Source organism: Triticum aestivum, chromosome 7A (genome assembly GCF_018294505.1).
Source record: "Triticum aestivum cultivar Chinese Spring chromosome 7A, IWGSC CS RefSeq v2.1, whole genome shotgun sequence".
Lineage (NCBI taxonomy): Eukaryota > Viridiplantae > Streptophyta > Magnoliopsida > Poales > Poaceae > Triticum > Triticum aestivum.
Genome location: NC_057812.1, coordinates 674,234,202 through 674,252,706, shown reverse-complemented (window position 1 = coordinate 674,252,706; position 18,505 = coordinate 674,234,202). Strand labels below are relative to the sequence as shown.

The following is an 18,505-nucleotide window of genomic DNA, read 5'->3' as shown; positions in this document are numbered from 1 at the left end:
TGAGGACAGCGGGACAGAAACAGAGGAGGAGCTGCCAGATCTAGGAGAGGGGACGAGCCAGATGGTGGAAGAGAAAGGAGAGGGGAAGAAGACGAAGGAGAAGAACTTGGCCCCACGCAGATCTCCACGCTTCCTGCGTTGCTCGCCACGTCTTCAGGAGGCGGCCAAGTTCGCGGCGGAGGGCTAGGCTTATATCGTTTCTATATAATGTCCGATCTTGGTGCTTCTCTTTTTAGACGATGAGAGGATGGACAGGACCAATGTGTTTTTACAGGCTGGTTGCTGCCAATTAATTTGAGAAATCATTGACCCAACTAAAATTGTGAATGAAATCCAAAATTAAAATATCCAAACTAAATGAGAAAGCTCGTTGAGAAATAGTTAACCCAGTCAAAATCGTGAACCAAATTCAAAATAGAACACTAATCAAAGGAGAAGGCCTAAAATTAGGAAGCATAATGAATTAGATATGTGATCAAAGTATATATGATTGTTGAGCACCTTATTAGACGAGCATTGGGACGAGATGTGTGTATCGCTATTCACCACCGTATGTGAACTTTTATGCATGCATGGCTCATCGTAGCGGAACCGTACGTAGGTGTACGGCTGCAGCAAGTGATCACACACACTCATGATTGCGAACCGTGAGCATACTAGTAGAGTAATTGACGACGAGCAGGATGTTGACACGAAACTCGCGCGGCCACTTCAGAGGCGATCGCGAAGATAAGCACGACATCGGCGACGACCTCCATGCCGGCGATGATCGTCACATCGACGACGAACTCCGTGCGGGAGATCAATCTCGTGCCGGAGACAACCGGCGCAAGGGGCGCGGTGATCACCACATCGGCGGCGAATTCCGGGAGGGCGGAGACGGACACCGCTCCGGCGACGACCACATCACCGACGACTGCCTCGATGACGACCACATCAACGACGACCGCATCAACGACGACCGCATCGACGAAGACTACCGCACCGACGAATATGATTGCACCGACGACGACCGCACTGATGAAGACGACCGCACCGACGACGACAACAAAAGGGAGACCGGATCTCGGGAGAAACGCGGCAGCGAAATTCTCACGCGCAACGACGAGCCGAGGGGAGATGGCGTGATCGAAGACGAAGCTTGCCGGGTTCTGTACATACCTAATTTATTTCATGCGGGGATTTTGCAATACAGAAGAGGAATCCTTCTCATTCAAGGTACGATTCAACGAATTTTGTTGATTAATGAGGAGGGGAGGATTATTGATATTCGAGGCTTGAGAGATCGGGAGAAAATTTCATGTAGTTCGGTGGTGTGGTTGCCCTGCCACGTGGCTCGGATCAGCGAGGAGGCTGGATTAGAGGCTGAGAGCGGCGGGGGGGGGGGATTTCGAGGGAGGCAGACGCCATGAATGCGGGGGGAAGGTGGGAAATAAATCCCCCACTCCCGGAGGCGAGACGACCCACCCGAAGCAAAAAATCCCCACTCCCCCCAACTCATCGTATTCCGATCCAGAGCGCGGAGAGGGCGACATTGGCGACCATGGCCGATTGGCGGATGAAGATGGAGCGGGCGATGGTGGAGCTCGCGAGCGGAGACGAAGCAAAAAGCTGGAGAGGGAAAGAGAGGTGGTGTCCTGGTTCGCCACCAGGAAGGAGATGCGGAGGGCGGCCAAGAAAGTATTCAAGAATTTGACGGTGGAGGAGGACGAGCGGCTCACCCCGAATGGGATGACCACTTCGACTGGTGTGCCGGTGAGTTCGCTGGCAGCGCTGGTGTGGGCTATGGAGGAGACAGAGGGAGGAAATCAAGAGCAGAGGAGGAAGTGGTGGGCGTTCAGATCTCGACGCCGCTTCCCCGCTGGCCCGGAGGAATTCGTGGTGGGAGCTGTGATGGCCATACCCACTCCAGGGACTCACTGGGTGCCCATCCAGATCGAGGACAGCGGGACAGAAACAGAGGAGGAGCTGCCAGATCTAGGAGAGGGGACGAGCCAGATGGTGGAAGAGAAAGGAGAGGGGAAGAAGACGAAGGAGAAGAACTTGGCCCCACGCAGATCTCCACGCTTCCTGCGTTGCTCGCCACGTCTTCAGGAGGCGGCCAAGTTCGCGGCGGAGGGCTAGGCTTATATCGTTTCTATATAATGTCCGATCTTGGTGCTTCTCTTTTTAGACGATGAGAGGATGGACAGGACCAATGTGTTTTTACAGGCTGGTTGCGGCCAATTAATTTGAGAAATCATTGACCCAACTAAAATTGTGAATGAAATCCAAAATTAAAATATCCAAACTAAATGAGAAAGCTCGTTGAGAAATAGTTAACCCAGTCAAAATCGTGAACCAAATTCAATAGAACACTAATCAAAGGAGAAGGCCTAAAATTAGGAAGCATAATGAATTAGATATGTGATCAAAGTATATATGATTGTTGAGCACCTTATTAGACGAGCATTTGGACGAGATGTGTGTATCGCTATTCACCACCGTATGTGAACTTTGATGCATGCATGGCTCATCGTAGCGGAACCGTACGTAGGTGTACGGCTGCAGCAAGTGATCACACACACTCATGATTGCGAACCGTGAGCATACTAGTAGAGTAATTGACGACGAGCAGGATGTTGACACGAAACTCGTGCGGCCACTTCAGAGGCGATCACGAAGATAAGCACGACATCGGCGACGACCTCCATGCCGGCGATGATCGTCACATCGACGACGAACTCCGTGCGGGAGACCAATCTCGTGCCGGAGACAACCGGCGCAAGGGGCGCGGCGATCACCACATCGGCGGCGAATTCCGGGAGGGCGGAGACGGACACCGCTCCGGCGACGACCACATCACCGACGACTGCCTCGATGACGACCACATCAACGACGACCGCATCAACGACGACCGCATCGACGAAGACTACCGCACCGACGAATATGATCGCACCAACGACGACCGCACTGATGAAGACGACCGCACCGACGACGACAACAAAAGGGAGACCGGATCTCGGGAGAAACGCGGCAGCGAAATTCTCACGCGCAACGACGAGCCGAGGGGAGATGGCGTGATCGAAGACGAAGCTTGGCGGGTTCTGTACATACCTAATTTATTTCGTGCGGGGATTTTGCAATACAGAAGAGAATCCTTCTCATTCAAGGTACGATTCAATGAATTTTGTTGATTAATGAGGAGGGGAGGATTATTGATAGTCGAGGCTTGAGAGATCGGGAGAAAATTTCATGGAGTTCGGTGGTGTGGTTGCCCTGCCACGTGGCTCGGATCAGCAAGGAGGCTGGATTGGAGGCTGAGAGCGGCAGGGGGGGATTTCGAGGGAGGCAGACGCCATGAATGCGGGGGGGAGGTGGGAAATAAATCCCCCACTCCCGGAGGCGAGACGACCCACCCGAAGCAAAAAATCCCCACTCCCCCCAACTCATCGTATTCTGATCCAGAGCGTGGAGAGGGCGACATTGGCGACCATGGCCGATTGGCAGATGAAGATGGAGCGGGCGATGGTGGAGCTCGCGAGCGGAGACGAACAAAAAGCTGGAGAGGGCTAGAGAGGTGGTGTCCTGGTTCGCCACCAGGAAGGAGATGCGGAGGGCGGCCAAGAAAGTATTCAAGAATTTGACGGTGGAGGAGGACGAGCGGCTCACCCCGAATGGGATGACCACTCCGACTGTTGTGCCGGTGAGTTCGCTGGCAGCGCAGGTGTGGGCTATGGAGGAGACAGAGGGAGGAAATCAAGAGCAGAGGAGGAAGTGGTGGGCATTCAGATCTCGACGCCGCTTCCCCGCTGGCCCGGAGGAATTCGTGATGGGAGCTGTGATGGCCATACCCACTCCAGGGACTCACTGGGTGCCCATCCAGATCGAGGACAGCGGGACAGAAACAGAGGAGGAGCCGCCAGATCTAGGAGAGGGGACGAGCCAGATGGTGGAAGAGAAAGGAGAGGGGAAGAAGACGAAGGAGAAGAACTTGGCCCTGCGCAGATCTCCATGCTTCCTGCGTTGCTCGCCACGTCTTCAGGAGGCGGCGAAGTTCGCGGCGGATGGCTGGGCTTATATTGTTTCCATATAATGTCCGATCTTGGTGCTTCTCTTTTTAGACGATGAGAGGATGGACAGGACCAATGTGTTTTTACAGGCTGGTTGCTGCCAATTAATTTGAGAAATCATTGACCCAACTAAAATTGTGAATGAAATCCAAAATTAAAATATCCAAACTAAATGAGAAAGCTCGTTGAGAAATAGTTAACCCAGTCAAAATCGTGAACCAAATTCAAAATAGAACACTAATCAAACGAGAAGGCCTAAAATTAGAAAGCATAATGAATTAGATATGTGATCAAAGTATATACGATTGTTGAGCACCTTATTAGACGAGCATTTGGACGAGATGTGTGTATCACTATTCACCACCATATGTGAACTTTGATGCATGCATGGCTCATATCGTAGCGGAAGAGTACGTAGGTGTACGGCTGCAGCAAGTGATCACACACACTCATGATTGCGAACCGTGAGCATACTAGTAGAGTAATTGACGACGAGCAGGATGTTGACACGAAACTCGCGCGGCGACTTCAGAGGCGATCGCGAAGATAAGCACGACATCGGCGATGACCTCCATGCCGACGATGATCGTCACATCGACGACGAACTCCGTGTGGGAGACTAATCTCGTGCCGGAGACAACCGGCGCAAGGGGCGCGGCGATCACCACATCGGCGGCGAATTCCGGGAGGGCGGAGACGGACACCGCTCCAGCGACGACCACATCACCGACGACTGCCTCGATGATGACCACATCAACGACGACCGCATCAACGACGACCGCATCGACGAAGACTACCGCACCGACGAAGATGATCGCACCGACGATGACCGCACTGATGAAGACGACTGCACCGACGACGACAACAAAAGGGAGACCGGATCTCGGGAGAAACGCGGCAGCGAAATTCTCACGCGCAACGACGAGCCGAGGGGATATGGCGTGATCGAAGACGAAGCTTGGCGGGTTCTGTACATACCTAATTTATTTCATGCGGGGATTTTGCAATACAGAAGAGGAATCCTTCTCATTCAAGGTACGATTCAACAAATTTTGTTGATTAATGAGGAGGGGAGGATTATTGATAGTCGAGGCTTGAGAGACCGGGAGAAAATTTCATGGAGTTCGGTGGTGTGGTTGCCCTGCCACGTGGCTCGGATCAGCGAGGAGGCTGGATTGGAGGCTGAGAGCGGCGGGGGGGGGGGGGATTTCGAGGGAGGCAGACGCCATGAATGCGGGGGGAAGGTGGGAAATAAATCCCCCACTCCCGGAGGCGAGACGACCCACCCAAAGCAAAAAATCCCCACTCCCTCCAACTCATCATATTCCGATCCAGAGCGTGGAGAGGGCGACATTGGCGACCATGGCCGATTGGCGGATGAAGATGGAGCGGGCGATGGTGGAGCTCGCGAGCGGAGACGAAGCAAAAAGCTGGAGAGGGCAAGAGAGGTGGTGTCCTGGTTCGCCACCAGGAAGGAAATGCGGAGGGCGGCCAAGAAAGTATTTAAGAATTTGACGGTGGAGGAGGACGAGCGGCTCACCCCGAATGGGATGACCACTCCGACTGGTGTGCCGGTGAGTTCGTTGGCAGCGCTGGTGTGGGCTATGGAGGAGACAGAGGGAGGAAATCAAGAGCAGAGGAGGAAGTGGTGGGCGTTCAGATCTCGACGCCGCTTCCCCGCTGGCCCGGAGGAATTCGTGGTGGGAGCTTTGATGGCCATACCCACTCCAGGGACTCACTGGGTGCCCATCCAGATCGAGGACAGCGGGACAGAAACAGAGGAGGAGCTGCCAGATCTAGGAGAGGGGACGAGCCAGATGGTGGAAGAGAAAGGAGAGGGGAAGAAGACGAAGGAGAAGAACTTGGCCCCGCGCAGATCTCCACGCTTCCTGCGTTGCTCGCCACGTCTTTAGGAGGCGGCCAAGTTCGCGGCGGAGGGCTAGGCTTATATCGTTTCTATATAATGTCCGATCTTGGTGCTTCTCTTTTTAGACGATGAGAGGATGGACAGGACCAATGTGTTTTTACAGGCTGGTTGCTGCCAATTAATTTGAGAAATCATTAACCCAACTAAAATTGTGAATGAAATCCAAAATTAAAATATCCAAACTAAATGAGAAAGCTCGTTGAGAAATAGTTAACCCAGTCAAAATCGTGAACCAAATTCAAAATAGAACACTAATCAAACGAGAAGGCCTAAAATTAGGAAGCATAATGAATTAGATATGTGATCAAAGTATATACGATTGTTGAGCACCTTATTAGACGAGCATTTGGACGAGATGTGTGTATCACTATTCACCACCGTATGTGAACTTTGATGCATGCATGGCTTATCATAGCGGGACGGTACGTAGGTGTACGGCTACAGCAAGTGATCACACACACTCATGATTGCGAACCGTAATTCTCCGTTCAGCTCACGGCGTTCTTGGCGCATCTTTTATTTCCCTTAAAGCATTTACAACCGAACTTCTTAAATTGACTGAACGAACATAGGAACCACTGATCGAACAGGAGAGAAAAGTAAAAAATAGTAAAAAGTTGACCCAACGGGACCCGTCTCTCATATCTTTCCTATATATTCAGACTGTCCGCGAACCATCATATCCGTCTTAAATATGGAGAGGATATGAGGGTTCGTGCACAGAGCCGGGCGCGCCTGGTCAATCCACCACGTAGGACACGGTCCCACTCCGGATCACCTTTTCTCTTTCTTTCTTTTTTGTGAAAAACTTTCGATCTATTCATCTTCAATCATGGCAGTACAACGAACACCAAAAATAATAAAAATTACATCCAGGTCCGTAGACCACCTAACGACGACTACAAGCACTGAAGCAAGCCGAAGGCGCGCCGCTGTCATCGTCCCTCCCTCGCCGGAGTCGAGCACAACTTGTTGTAGTAGATAGTCGGGAAGTCATTGTGCTAAGGCCCCATAGGACCAGCGCACCAAAACAGCAACCGCCGCCGATGAAGGATAACGTAGATCGAAACGATCCAATCCGACGACACACGAACATGGACGAAAAACAACCAAATCCGAGCAAATCCACCGAGGATAGATCCGCCGGAGACACACCACCACACGCCCACCAATGATGCTAGACGCACCATTGGAACGGGGGCTAGACGGGAGACCTTTATTCCATTTTCAGAGAGCCACCGCCGTCTCGTCTTTCTGAGCAGGACACAAACCCTAACAAATCTGAAAGAAACGACTAACAACGAAGCCCTCCTGCCGGCCCTTGCCAGGATCCACCTCGCCTCTATGGCCCTAGGACCACCGGAGACGAGGCAAACCTGCGGCGGAGCCGGCGAGAGGTACAAACCCTAGCTTTTTTGGTGGAGGAGGCAGCTGCGTTGGCCTTGGCTTTGTGACTCCTTTTGCCTGTACATATTTCTTCTTTTCACCTTTTCTCTTTCTTTATTCCTTCTTTTCTATATTTTTTTCATCTCCATCAATCACGTGCAAGTGACCGAACATATGAGGAAGAAAATGAGTAGCTGCGCGGATGAATAAATAGGGTCTTAAAACGAACACACCAGATCACTGACCGGATGTATCCACGGACGTTGGAGGGGTCGAATTAGAGATACGTGGATGAAGATGCTCGACGCACCGGCCGGGCAGTCAAAGATGCTAGTCCTGCAGGTGCAAGGCACGAAAAATGTGGAGGAGAGAGCGTCTGATTCATTCCTCGATGCTTCTCTTTGGTGCTAGAGCAAAGGGCACCGACACGCATCTCCTCCATTCGCCGAGACCAGCAGTGTCGTACGTCCGGAGCTACGGTACGGGCAGGGAGGGAGGCACCCCCGGGGCAGAGGAGTCGTTGCGCTGGTCATGCACTCCCTCCCTGTGTGGCTAAAGAAAAGAAGATGTAGTAGGAGTACTACTCCATTTCTCTGGGCCGTTGGAATTCAGATGATTACTCCTCGATCCATGCTCTGAATTCAGACATCGATGTGGGTAACAACTTTTTTTAACGTGCGATACAAGTTTGGGCTGGGAATCTTGGATCGGCCGGTAAAGAAGTACGGGTAAAATGAAGTAAATGGAGACGATCAGACCAACACGGGTGTGCACAAGGCCCAGTCAAAAGCCCCAAAAAGAAGTCTGGCTCAAGAAGGTTGTGCATGGTGAAGAAGTCAAGATGAACCCCTCAAGGACCCTATCTTGATGTGCATCCACATGAACAAATAGAATGGCTAAAGATAGTAAACTTTGCACCGACTGGCCCTGGTTTTGCTCTCAGCCGTGCTCACAAGTTGTTATCCCCGGCATGAGGAGAAGAACCTACTAGCTACCATATGAAAAACCAGCACCAATCTCTCTCCCAAGTTTCAAGCCAATCTTCCAGTTTCATCATCGCCGGCACCATCTTTTTCGGAGTTCTCTCCCCGTCGCCTCACCGGTAACATCTTATCATCTCTTGCAAATCGTCCACATGCATTTCGAATTACCATGATCATAGCTTCATCCTTGTGAATTCTCTGGTCCATCCAGGTAGTTATCAAAGAGGGAAGGCATGCAAGGCCCTCCTGGTCTGCCTCCTCCGGCCCCATTCTACCCCGGCGGATACCCTCCTCCGCCGGGCTGGCCTGGTTACCCTATGCCATTTGTTCCGGTGCAAGGGTACGGAGCTCCACCTGGTGCGTATCCTCAACCCGGAGGATACCCTCCGGCCGGGTATCCACAACAACATGGCCATGCGCAGCCCGCTGGCTATGCCGTCCATGATAAATCGAAGAAGAAGTCTTCAAAGAAAGGTATTTTTCACATCTTTCGCATTCCCCATGTCATTGCTTGTCATGGTTACCTTGCTAGGAAGGGCCGGAATGCAAAACCTTATTTTGGGACATACATAAGACACGTATTGAAATACCATGTATGCAGGAAAAAAAGGTAAGGGTGGTGGCTTCGGCTCATTCCTCGCCGGTGCCGCTAGCGGTGCAGTTACGGTACTTGGAGCTGTATTGGCTGAAGATGAAGAACAGTCTTCTGGCAAGTTCAAATGGAAGTGATAAACCAAGAAAAAGAATGCAATTACCATTTTCTCTTTCGGTCGGTTCAGCAAAAAATTACTTATATGCTTCTAAGAAAAAAATGCAATTACCATCATAATGCCGGTTATTTCTCTCTTATGGATTTGTAGTACAATATGATCTATCGGAGATTTGTTCAGCACATAAGACAAAGATTAAATGCTCGAATCTATATACATGCATCAATAGAAGGACAGAAAGGCGGCTAAATATATGTTTTGCATGCCTGCAGTTACTGCTATGTAAAATTCTTCAATGATTTTTTCGATGGAAAATATGTTTTGCTGCCCGCGCACCATCTTGTTGTAATTACCGGCATGCTCACGCCTCTCCGTCATTGGATTCACATCGTGCAGATAGTGGCTGTTTGTGAGGGACCACACTCGACTTCTCGTTGTGCGAAGGCGAGGGAAAATGCGAACATGTGTCGAAATCAACAAACGTGCTTTCCTTATCCAAAATATGTGCTTCAATGGGAGGGCCGCGATTAGTGTACGTGAGTACACCACGAATTGATGAATTGGTCGTAATGGACGTCACTTTGTCACCACCCAAAATTGTTCGAGTGGTGTTGGGGAGAGAGAGGTTAGTAAAATTGTACGTATTTGTGCACGCATATCGAAGGATTTAGCTTTTGATAGTGTTGTTTCCCCTCATTTCCACATGTGTGCCCGCTCGAACTCTACGGTTCCCTTCAGGTTGTAACACTAACACTTGTAGACCTATCATCTCGGAGAGAAGGCAGGGTGGTGGCAGAGAGGGGGGGGGGGGGGGGGGGGGGATGTCGGTGGGGGGCGAGCCTCGGAGTCACCTATCGGGGCGACATATAAGGGACTCTTGTTTTTCCGGTTGTTCTAGTTGGCCAGGAGAACTTATCCCTAGATTGAGGCGGCCAACAACGTCAAGGATATTCCGTCGGGCATCATGGAATTCGGTCCTATCTATGCATAGAGGTATCATGGTTCCCTACCCCTCACATGACACATAAGAGATAGGTGGGGGGCATGGATGGGTTCAACGTGGCCGGTTGTGGATGGTGGGGAACGGAGGCTCGTCGTAATCGCCTCTGAGGGCAGTTTTTTGACAGATAGAGTTGCTTGGCCCAACCGAGAAACCTCTATATGGGGTGAAAGATTTATTTTTGATCTAGGTAAAATCCAAGTGTAATAAACAGATACTCCTTGATGAAATTTGAAAAATACAGATACGAATGGTGAGCTTCAAGTATGAGACAAGACAGCGGAGGATGATAAGCAGTGCACCATCCAACACGAATACTCGTGTGAATCGGTTGGAACGATTTCTCTGTACTGTCATGATGTTTGATGAATATATCAGATTTAAAAAAAAAGATAATTGAAATGATTTGTCCGCAAAATAAATCTTCAGAACAAGGGCCGGAAATTAAAGAATAACGATGAGCTGGTGCTCTGCTCCCTGCATATAGCCCCCCTGCTCCTGCTGCTACCTCTGCGGTTCGTTTCAGAAGTACAGTTTCAGGCTTGGCCCCGAAGGAACAAGAACTCGACAAGATCAAGAGGAAAGCAGCCGCGTCCGCGTTCGACCAAGCGTAGCAAACGTGCAACACAAGGTAAAAATCAATCAAACCTGTCTACGACACCCGCAATGCTTCTCCTCCTGCCGCGAATCTCTTCTTGATGGTACCGTCACCGCCGCCACTGACCGGCGTGCGCTTCCATTGCATGCTCGGCCGCTCCAGGAGAAGAGGAGATGGGCCGCGGGAGGGTGGAGATCAGGCGGATCGCCAACGACGTCTCGCGGCGGGCCACCTTCGGCAAGCGCAGCGCCGGGCTGCTCAAGAAGGCGCGGGAGCTCGCCGTGCTCTGCGACGTCGACCTCGGCGTCCTCGTCTTCGACGGCGCCGGCAGCGGCAGGCACGCCCACTACTGCAGCCCCAACACCAGGTTCGCCCGTCCGTTCCTTCCTCCATCTTCTCAGCCCAGTCTCATGGCTCCACCGTCTCGGTTCATTCCGGATTGCTCTGTCACTCAAGCCTAGTACTCTGGATTTGGTTCTGCGATGCTCTGTCTAGCTTGGTGCCCCCTCTGCCGTGTTTACTATCGGATTGCTCTCTTCTTAATACTAGTACAAGTTTATATGTGTGTGGTGCACCGGTGATTCATTCTCGACAAGCGAGATTCTGCATTCTCTTCAGATTAACTTACTCAAGTCACTTGAAAACCTTAAGAGTTATCCAATGCCAACCGATCTGCTTTGCAGACGTCATTGATTTGTCATTTGTGTGAAAGAGAGTATGACATTAGTATTGTTAAGTATATATGTTGTGTTTGTCTTGTACAAGCCCAGGCCCATAGTCTAGAGTGAAGCCCAGGCCCATGTAACCTTGTATATATCTCTCTCCTCCTCAATACAGAAAACTGTTCGGTCATTCTCTCTTCCTCACGTTTTCTAACATGATATCAGAGCAGGACCAAACCCTAGTCCCTCTTCCAGCCGCCACCCATGAAATCGCCGCCGGTGAGGTGATTCAGGCGGATCTGTCTGGTGAGGAGACATCCACATCGCTGCCCCATCCCATCTTCGTCATCAACCTGTAGGAGCTGCTCTCCAGCAGCTCCTCTGTGTGTCCTCATAGCTACTCTGTGAGAATACTTCCCCTGCTCTCCAGCAGCCATCTCCAGCAAGCTCTTGGTGCCTTCCCTGCTCTACAGCAAGCTCCAGGCGTTCCCCTTCTATCCAGCAAGATCCAACAAGCTCCACCTTCTATCCAGTGAGATCCAGATCCAGCTTCTGTTTGTGGCTGTCTGCTGCTCTTCTCTTGTTGCTGCCTGCAGCTGCTATCAGATTGGGTGTTTCCAGCTGCTGACCGCTCACCACTATGGCAAGAAATGATTTCGGATTTGGTTCTTTGATCATAGATATCAAGCTTGATGGTTCAAACTACAGGGAATGGGCATTTTCTGCCCGGACTGTCTTGAGGACAGCTGGTTTTGTTTCTCATCTGACAGATGATCCACCTAGTCCAAATGATGATGCAGCAAGGAAGTCTTGGCAAAAGATCGATGATCGTGTGATGGGAGTTTTAATTCTGGGTGTTGAACCCTCACTCCGAATGAGTCTTGAGCATCACACTTCAGCTAAAGAGATATGGAAGTACTTTGAGCAGCGCTACCTTCAGCCCAGCAGTGCACTTCATTTCTCCTTGTTGCAGAATTTACACAACACTCGGCAGCCAGAAGACATGTCCATAGAAGAGTACTATGGAGCTTTCACTCGCATCACTGGGCAGCTAGGTTCCATGGTTCCAAAGGGTAATTCTGGTTGTGAGTCATGTGCAGCAAAGGAAAAGTATGACCATCAGACTCTCATGTTTCAGTTTGTGATGGGTCTCAAGCCAGACTTTGAGAACATTCGCACTCAATTGCTTGGTCGTACGACTCCTCCCACCTTGACAGAGGCACTTGCTAGCTTGATCGCTGAGGAGACTCGTCTCCGTTCTCTTGGGGCTACTTCTGCGCAGACTCTACACACTAGTGTTCTGGCTTTTCCTCAGCGGCCAGGTGCCTCCAAGGCCACACCTTCAACTGTCGTCTGCTCCTTCTGCAAGAAGGCAGGACACCACAGAGATGGTTGTTTCAAGCTTCATCCAGAGCTGTTAGCTGAGTTTCAGGCTAGACGGGCCCTCAATCAGCAGCGTCGTGCACCCCAGGCTCCTTATCAGCAGCAAGCTCCTTATCAGCAGCAAGCGAGGGGTGCTTCTACATCTGTTCTCTCTCAGCCCGCTGTTGCTGCAACCCAGCCTTGGGTTCTGGACTCTGGAGCTTCTTTCCATGTGACCTCTGATCACTCTCAGCTTGTGTCTTGCCAGCCAGTGCGGGATGGTGCCTCTGTTCAGACTGCTGATGGTACACCTTGTTCTATTACTCATCAGGGTTCTCTTTGCACATCCAAGTTTTCTGTTCCTGCCATCTCCTTTGCTCCAGAGCTGTCCATGAATCTTATGTCTGTTGGCCAGCTTGCTGATATGAACTACTTTGTTGGTTTTGATGACTCATTTTGTTATGTGCAGGACCGTCAGAGCAAGAGGGTCATTGGAACTGGCCATCTCCGTAGAGGATCCACATCCCTCTACATCCTTGACACCTTACACCTTCCTTCAGCTTCCACCACATCCGCGTTCCAGATGGCTGCATCAACATCAAGATCCACTTCGTCGTTTTCTTTTGCCCAGTGGCACCATCGCTTAGGTCACTTGTGTGGTTCTCGTTTATCTACCCTTGTTCGACAAGGTGTTTTGGGTCATGTTTCCATAGATGCTGGTTTTCACTGTAAGGGTTGTAAGCTAGGGAAACAAATACAGCTTCCATACTCTTCCAGCACTACTCATTCTAGTCATCCTTTTGATTTAGTGCACTCTGATGTATGGGGTCCTTCCCCCTTTGTTTCGAAAGGTAGCCACAAACATTATGTCATATTTGTTGATGATCACTCTCGACATACTTGGGTCTATTTTATGAAGCATCGTTCTGAGTTGTTTTCTATATATAAGGCTTTTGTACATATGGTCCATACTCAGTTTTCCAGTGTTGTTCGTGTTTTTCGTTCTGACTCCGAGGGGAGTATCTATCTACTGCTTTTTGTGAGTTTCTCTCATCTAAGGGTACTCTCCCTTAGCTTTCATGCCATGGTGCCCATGCTCAGAATGGCGTTGCTGAGCGTAAGCATCGCCATATTGTTGAGACAGCTCGTACCCTTCTAATTTCTTCCTTTGTCCCCACTCATTTTTGGGGTGAAGCTATCTCAACTGCTGTTTATCTTATCAATCTCCAACCTTCTACTCGCCTTGAAGGCAAGTGTCCTGGTGAGGTTTTGTTTGGTTCTCCTCCCACGTATGACCACCTCCGTGTCTTTGGTTGTACTTATTATGTTCTTTTAGCACCTCGTGAGCGTACCAAGTTGACTGCTCAGTCTGCTCAGTGTGTCTTCCTTGGATATAGTCTTGAACATAAGGGCTACCGTTGCTATGATTCTTCTGCTCGCCGCATTCGCTTTTCTCGCGATGTCACTTCTGTTGAGGATCAACCCTTCTTCTATTCCCCTTCCACTAAACCATCATCCTCAACTTCTTTAGAGTCTACCTCGTTTCTTTCACTTCCACCTATCTTTTTAGATGAGTCCATAGCTGAACAACCTTCCTCTGTCCTAACATCAGAACCATCTCCACCACATGTTTCATCTCCTTCCTCACCAGCTCCTTTCTCTCTTCCACTAGCTCCACCTCTAGATAGTCTTCCTTTCCATTACACTCGTCGTTATTCTACTCCTCCAGTCAATACTTTCCATTACACTCGTCGTTCTAAAGTTCCATGTGACACGCAGTCATCTATGCCTTTGTCTTCTACTCCTCCAGCCAGTACTACTGATCCTTGCACTGACGGCTCTTCTCTAGCAACGCGATACAAAAAGGACTTATATGCAGGGGCTGTTTCTGAGCCTAGTACCTATCAGGAGGCAGTTGTGTCACCTGAGTGGCAACTGGCTATGTCTGAGGAGCTTGCAGCCTTAGAGCGTACTGGTACATGGGATTTGGTACCATTACCTCCTCGTTCAGTCCCTATCACTTGCAAATGGGTGTATAAGGTTAAAACCAAGTCAAATGGTTTTGTGGAACGCTACAAGGCTCGCCTTGTTGCAAGAGGTTTTCGGCAGTCTCATGGGAAAGATTATGATGAGACATTTGCTCCTGTTGCTCACATGACTTCAGTTCGAACTCTAATTGCTGTGGTTGCTACTCAGTCATGGAAAATTTCCCACATGGATGTGAAGAATGCCTTCCTTCATGGTGATTTACATGAGGAAGTATATATGCAGCCACCTCCAGGTATCAAGGTTCCATCAGGTCATGTTTTTGTCTTCGAAAGGCTCTTTATGGGCTTAAGCAAGCCCCTCGTGCTTGGTTTGAGCGATTTAGTTCTGTGATTCAAGCTGCCGGTTTTTCTCCTTGTGAACATGACCCTGCACTCTTCATTCATACATCTGAGCATGGCCGTACATTGCTTCTACTTTATGTAGATGGCATGTTGATCACTGGAGATGATGTTGGGTATATTGATTTTGTTAAGAAAAAATTGAGTGCACAATTCCAGATGTCATATTTGGGGTCTCTCAGCTATTTTCTCGGGATTGAGGTCGAGCATACTGATGATGGTTACTATATCTCCCAGCAAAAGTACACTCAGGATTTGATTCTTTGCTCAGGTCTCACTGACACGCGCATTGCTGCTACACCTATGGAGCTTCATCTGCAGTTGCGTCCTACTGATGGCACTCCTCTTGAGGATCCCTCTCGCTATCGTCACATTGTCGGCAGTCTAGTGTACCTCACAGTGACCAGACCTGACATCGCACATGCAGTCCATATTCTCAGTCAATTTGTCTGTGCTCCCACCTCAGTTCATCATGGTCACCTATTCCGAGTCCTTAGGTATTTAAGGGGAACTACATCTCGCCGCTTGTTCTATGCTAATTCCAGTCAGCTCCAGCTTCATGCTTACTCTGATTCCACTTGGGCGAGTGATCCTATTGATCGTCGCTCGGTCACTGGCTATTGCATATTTCTTGGTACATCTCTCATTGCATGGAAATCAAAGAAGCAAACTGATGTGTCTCGCTCCAACGCCGAGGCAGAGCTTAGGGCTCTTTCTACTACTACAACAGAGATTGTATGGCTTCGCTGGCTATTGGATGATCTTGGTGTCTTATGTCATACACCAACACCTCTTATTTGTGACAACACTGCTGCTATTCAGATTGCTAATGATCCAGTCAAGCATGAGTTGACCAAACACATTGGTGTGGATGCCTTTTTCACTCGATCTCATTGTCAACAATTCACTGTCAAGTTACAATATGTCCCATCAGAGCTTCAAGTCGCAAATTTCTTCACCAAGGCACAAACTAGAGATCAGCATAGGTTTCACACTCTCAAACTTGGTGTATCAGATGCTCCTGACCCACCTTAAGTTTGAAGGGGGGTGTTAAGTATATATGTTGTGTTTGTCTTGTACAGACCCAGGCCCATAGTCTAGAGTGAGGCCCAGGCCCATGTAACCTTGTATATATCTCTCTCCTCCTCAATACAGAAAACTGTTCGGTCATTCTCTCTTCCTCACGTTTTCTAACAGTATCTACTTTGCCGGGACTGCGAGCCCACTGAACTTATGATGTTAGATCTGTGAGGATTATTCCTGGTTGGATGCTGCCTTGTGGCTTTATTAATTTAAAGCCGGACGCTTCGTGCGTCTTCGTTCAAAAAAAGAAAAAGAAAAAATAGAGTATGAGAACGAACTTTGGCATGCCATCGTACGTAGCTGCAGTATTGGGATGCTCTGGCTGTGTTTCATGCTCAAGTTGGTCAAATGACATGCGTTTTAACTTGCCTCTGATTCCAATCGTATGGCGTCTTCAGATTACGATTCATGATTAGTTTCTGAACCTTACATAAGCACCACCTGTTAAAGTAAACAAATACTCCCTCTATAAACAAATATAAGAGCGTTTAGATCACTATTTTAGTGATCTAAACGCTCTTATATTTCTTCACGGAGGGAGTACTCGTCGCCGGCATTCCATTTGTACATGCGAAATCGTAGCATAACTTAAAACAAGAGATACCTGATGACTGAAACTTGTGGATCATGCATAAACCTGATCACGTGCATGTATAATAGTCTAGTGATGACACACTTCACTTGTCATCTATTCAGCTGGACCGAGCTAATTCAGCGCTACGACAGCATCACCAACGACCAGTTGCAGGGGAATGAGGGCACAAATCATCATGATCATCAGGTTAACAAACAAGGAAGCACATCTAGTCATGTACTACATAGTACAATTTGTACACTGAGAGTTAACTGCATGATTGCATTCTGATCGACATATGTGATTCTTGCACACAGCAACTGTTGACGGATATCGCAAGGTTGAGGCGAGAGCATGACCATCTCGAGGCCACCCTGCAGAGGCACACCGGAGAAGACCTGCCATCGGGCGCGACCGCGGCGGAGCTCCGTGATCTGGAGCAGCGGCTAGAATGCGCGTTGGATAAAGTCCGTGAAATGAAGGTACACATACACACCACGGCCTGCACAAAATTCACTTCGGCTCACTTGTAGCTGTCAGTGTTTGAATGAATGGTTACATGGCTTTCTTGCGTGCAGGATAAACTGATGGAGGAGCAGTTGGACGAATCACACAACAGGGTAAGTACGTAGCTGTAATTGTATGGGAACCGGAATGATTTAAGATGCAGACAAGCAACTGTGAATGATCCTGCTCTGTTCATCTGTTGGTGTGTCATTCAGATGCACATCCTGGAGGAGCAGAACAGCTTCCTTCGCCACATGGTATGGTAGGAGTGATTTGCGTCGCTGCGTCCTCCGTGCCTGCCTCCTATACTGAGCTTCTGAATGCGTCTCTACTCTTTGTCAGATGAGTGAGGAGGGGCGGCAACGTGCTGCCGTGGAGGCGTCGGCGGTGGTGGCGGAGCTCATGGCGCCGATACAGCCGGCGACGCTGTTCGGGGGCTTCTTCCCGGAGGTGGAGGAGGAGGCAGTGACTTCGCTGCGGCTGTGGCCGTAGCAGCTCCCCTGGCCCGGGGCTGGATCTGTTACTTTCCAGATTGATGAGTAGAAGGAGATGATAGACTGACGGAATTCGACGGAGGTTAATTATTTTTAGCCAGTGAAACTTACTAATAGTAGCAGGCCACTAGTACTTACGTTCTGAGGCCATATATATAGGTAACAAGTAGTGGCAGAGGCCAGTATTTTGCCAACGCCATATGTACAAATGTGTTCCGTTTTGGCTCCACATGATTTCCCGTATGTTCATATGAAATTTACCGCAGTGTTCTTTTAAACATCAGTGTTGATACTTGACGTGAATGGATTGATGATCAACATGTCTACTTCCTACTTGGATCTGTTTGGATATGGAGCTTCCTTCTTCCTTTGCCACGCGAGAGGGAGCATTGTGGCCCGTCGGGCCTGGTGCCGATCGATCGAGAGAGACGGGCGGAGAACGTGGGCTGAAATTAGAGATTGTGCCTATACTTCCATGAAAATGTTGTCAGGCAGAAATGAAATAGAAATAGAAATTTACATGTCTTCCCTCGTGCAAACTCTTTACATGGCAGAAATAGAAATAGTATACAACGACTGCTGCTCCTTTTCCGTTTGAACCAACGTGATGATATCTTCTCGTAATACTCAAACTGAAATCCTTCCAAATTATCTCCATCGACGTGTCTGGCCATGTTAGCTCCACCATCGTAACTTAAGGCTTCAAGTTTCTTATGCATGCATGGCTGTACGCACATGTACTTCTCCCCACGTAATGCGTGCACGACCAACATCTCATTT

General features: G+C 49.4%; 1 protein-coding gene and 1 long non-coding RNA gene across 2 annotated transcripts; both read left to right on the top strand.

Annotated features, from left to right (window-relative positions):
• The first annotated feature begins 8,310 nt into the window (after window positions 1–8,310).
• On the top strand, window positions 8,311–9,714 carry LOC123149188 (uncharacterized). The gene is made up of 3 exons (XR_006474476.1): window positions 8,311–8,467; window positions 8,560–8,822; window positions 8,950–9,714. It is a non-coding gene; the product is annotated as an uncharacterized lncRNA (long non-coding RNA).
• A 188-nt stretch (window positions 9,715–9,902) lies between these two features.
• On the top strand, window positions 9,903–17,943 carry LOC123149187 (MADS-box transcription factor 29-like). The gene is made up of 7 exons (XM_044568746.1): window positions 9,903–10,689; window positions 10,819–11,023; window positions 16,847–16,931; window positions 17,042–17,206; window positions 17,303–17,344; window positions 17,447–17,488; window positions 17,574–17,943. Exons 2-7 carry the CDS (start codon window positions 10,830–10,832, stop codon window positions 17,721–17,723), a joined length of 678 nt encoding a protein of 225 aa, XP_044424681.1. The 5' UTR covers window positions 9,903–10,689; window positions 10,819–10,829; the 3' UTR covers window positions 17,724–17,943.
• The last annotated feature ends 562 nt before the right edge of the window (window positions 17,944–18,505 follow it).

Excerpts from the sequence above, each read along its gene's own strand:
- LOC123149187 (XM_044568746.1), top strand. The coding sequence starts at position 10,830 with ATGGGCCGCGGGAGGGTGGAGATCAGGCGGATCGCCAACGACGTCTCG. Across the intron at positions 16,932-17,041 it reads CAAATCATCATGATCATCAG|CAACTGTTGACGGATATCGC; the intron begins GTTAACAAACAA and ends TCTTGCACACAG. Across the intron at positions 17,345-17,446 it reads TGGACGAATCACACAACAGG|ATGCACATCCTGGAGGAGCA; the intron begins GTAAGTACGTAG and ends TGTGTCATTCAG.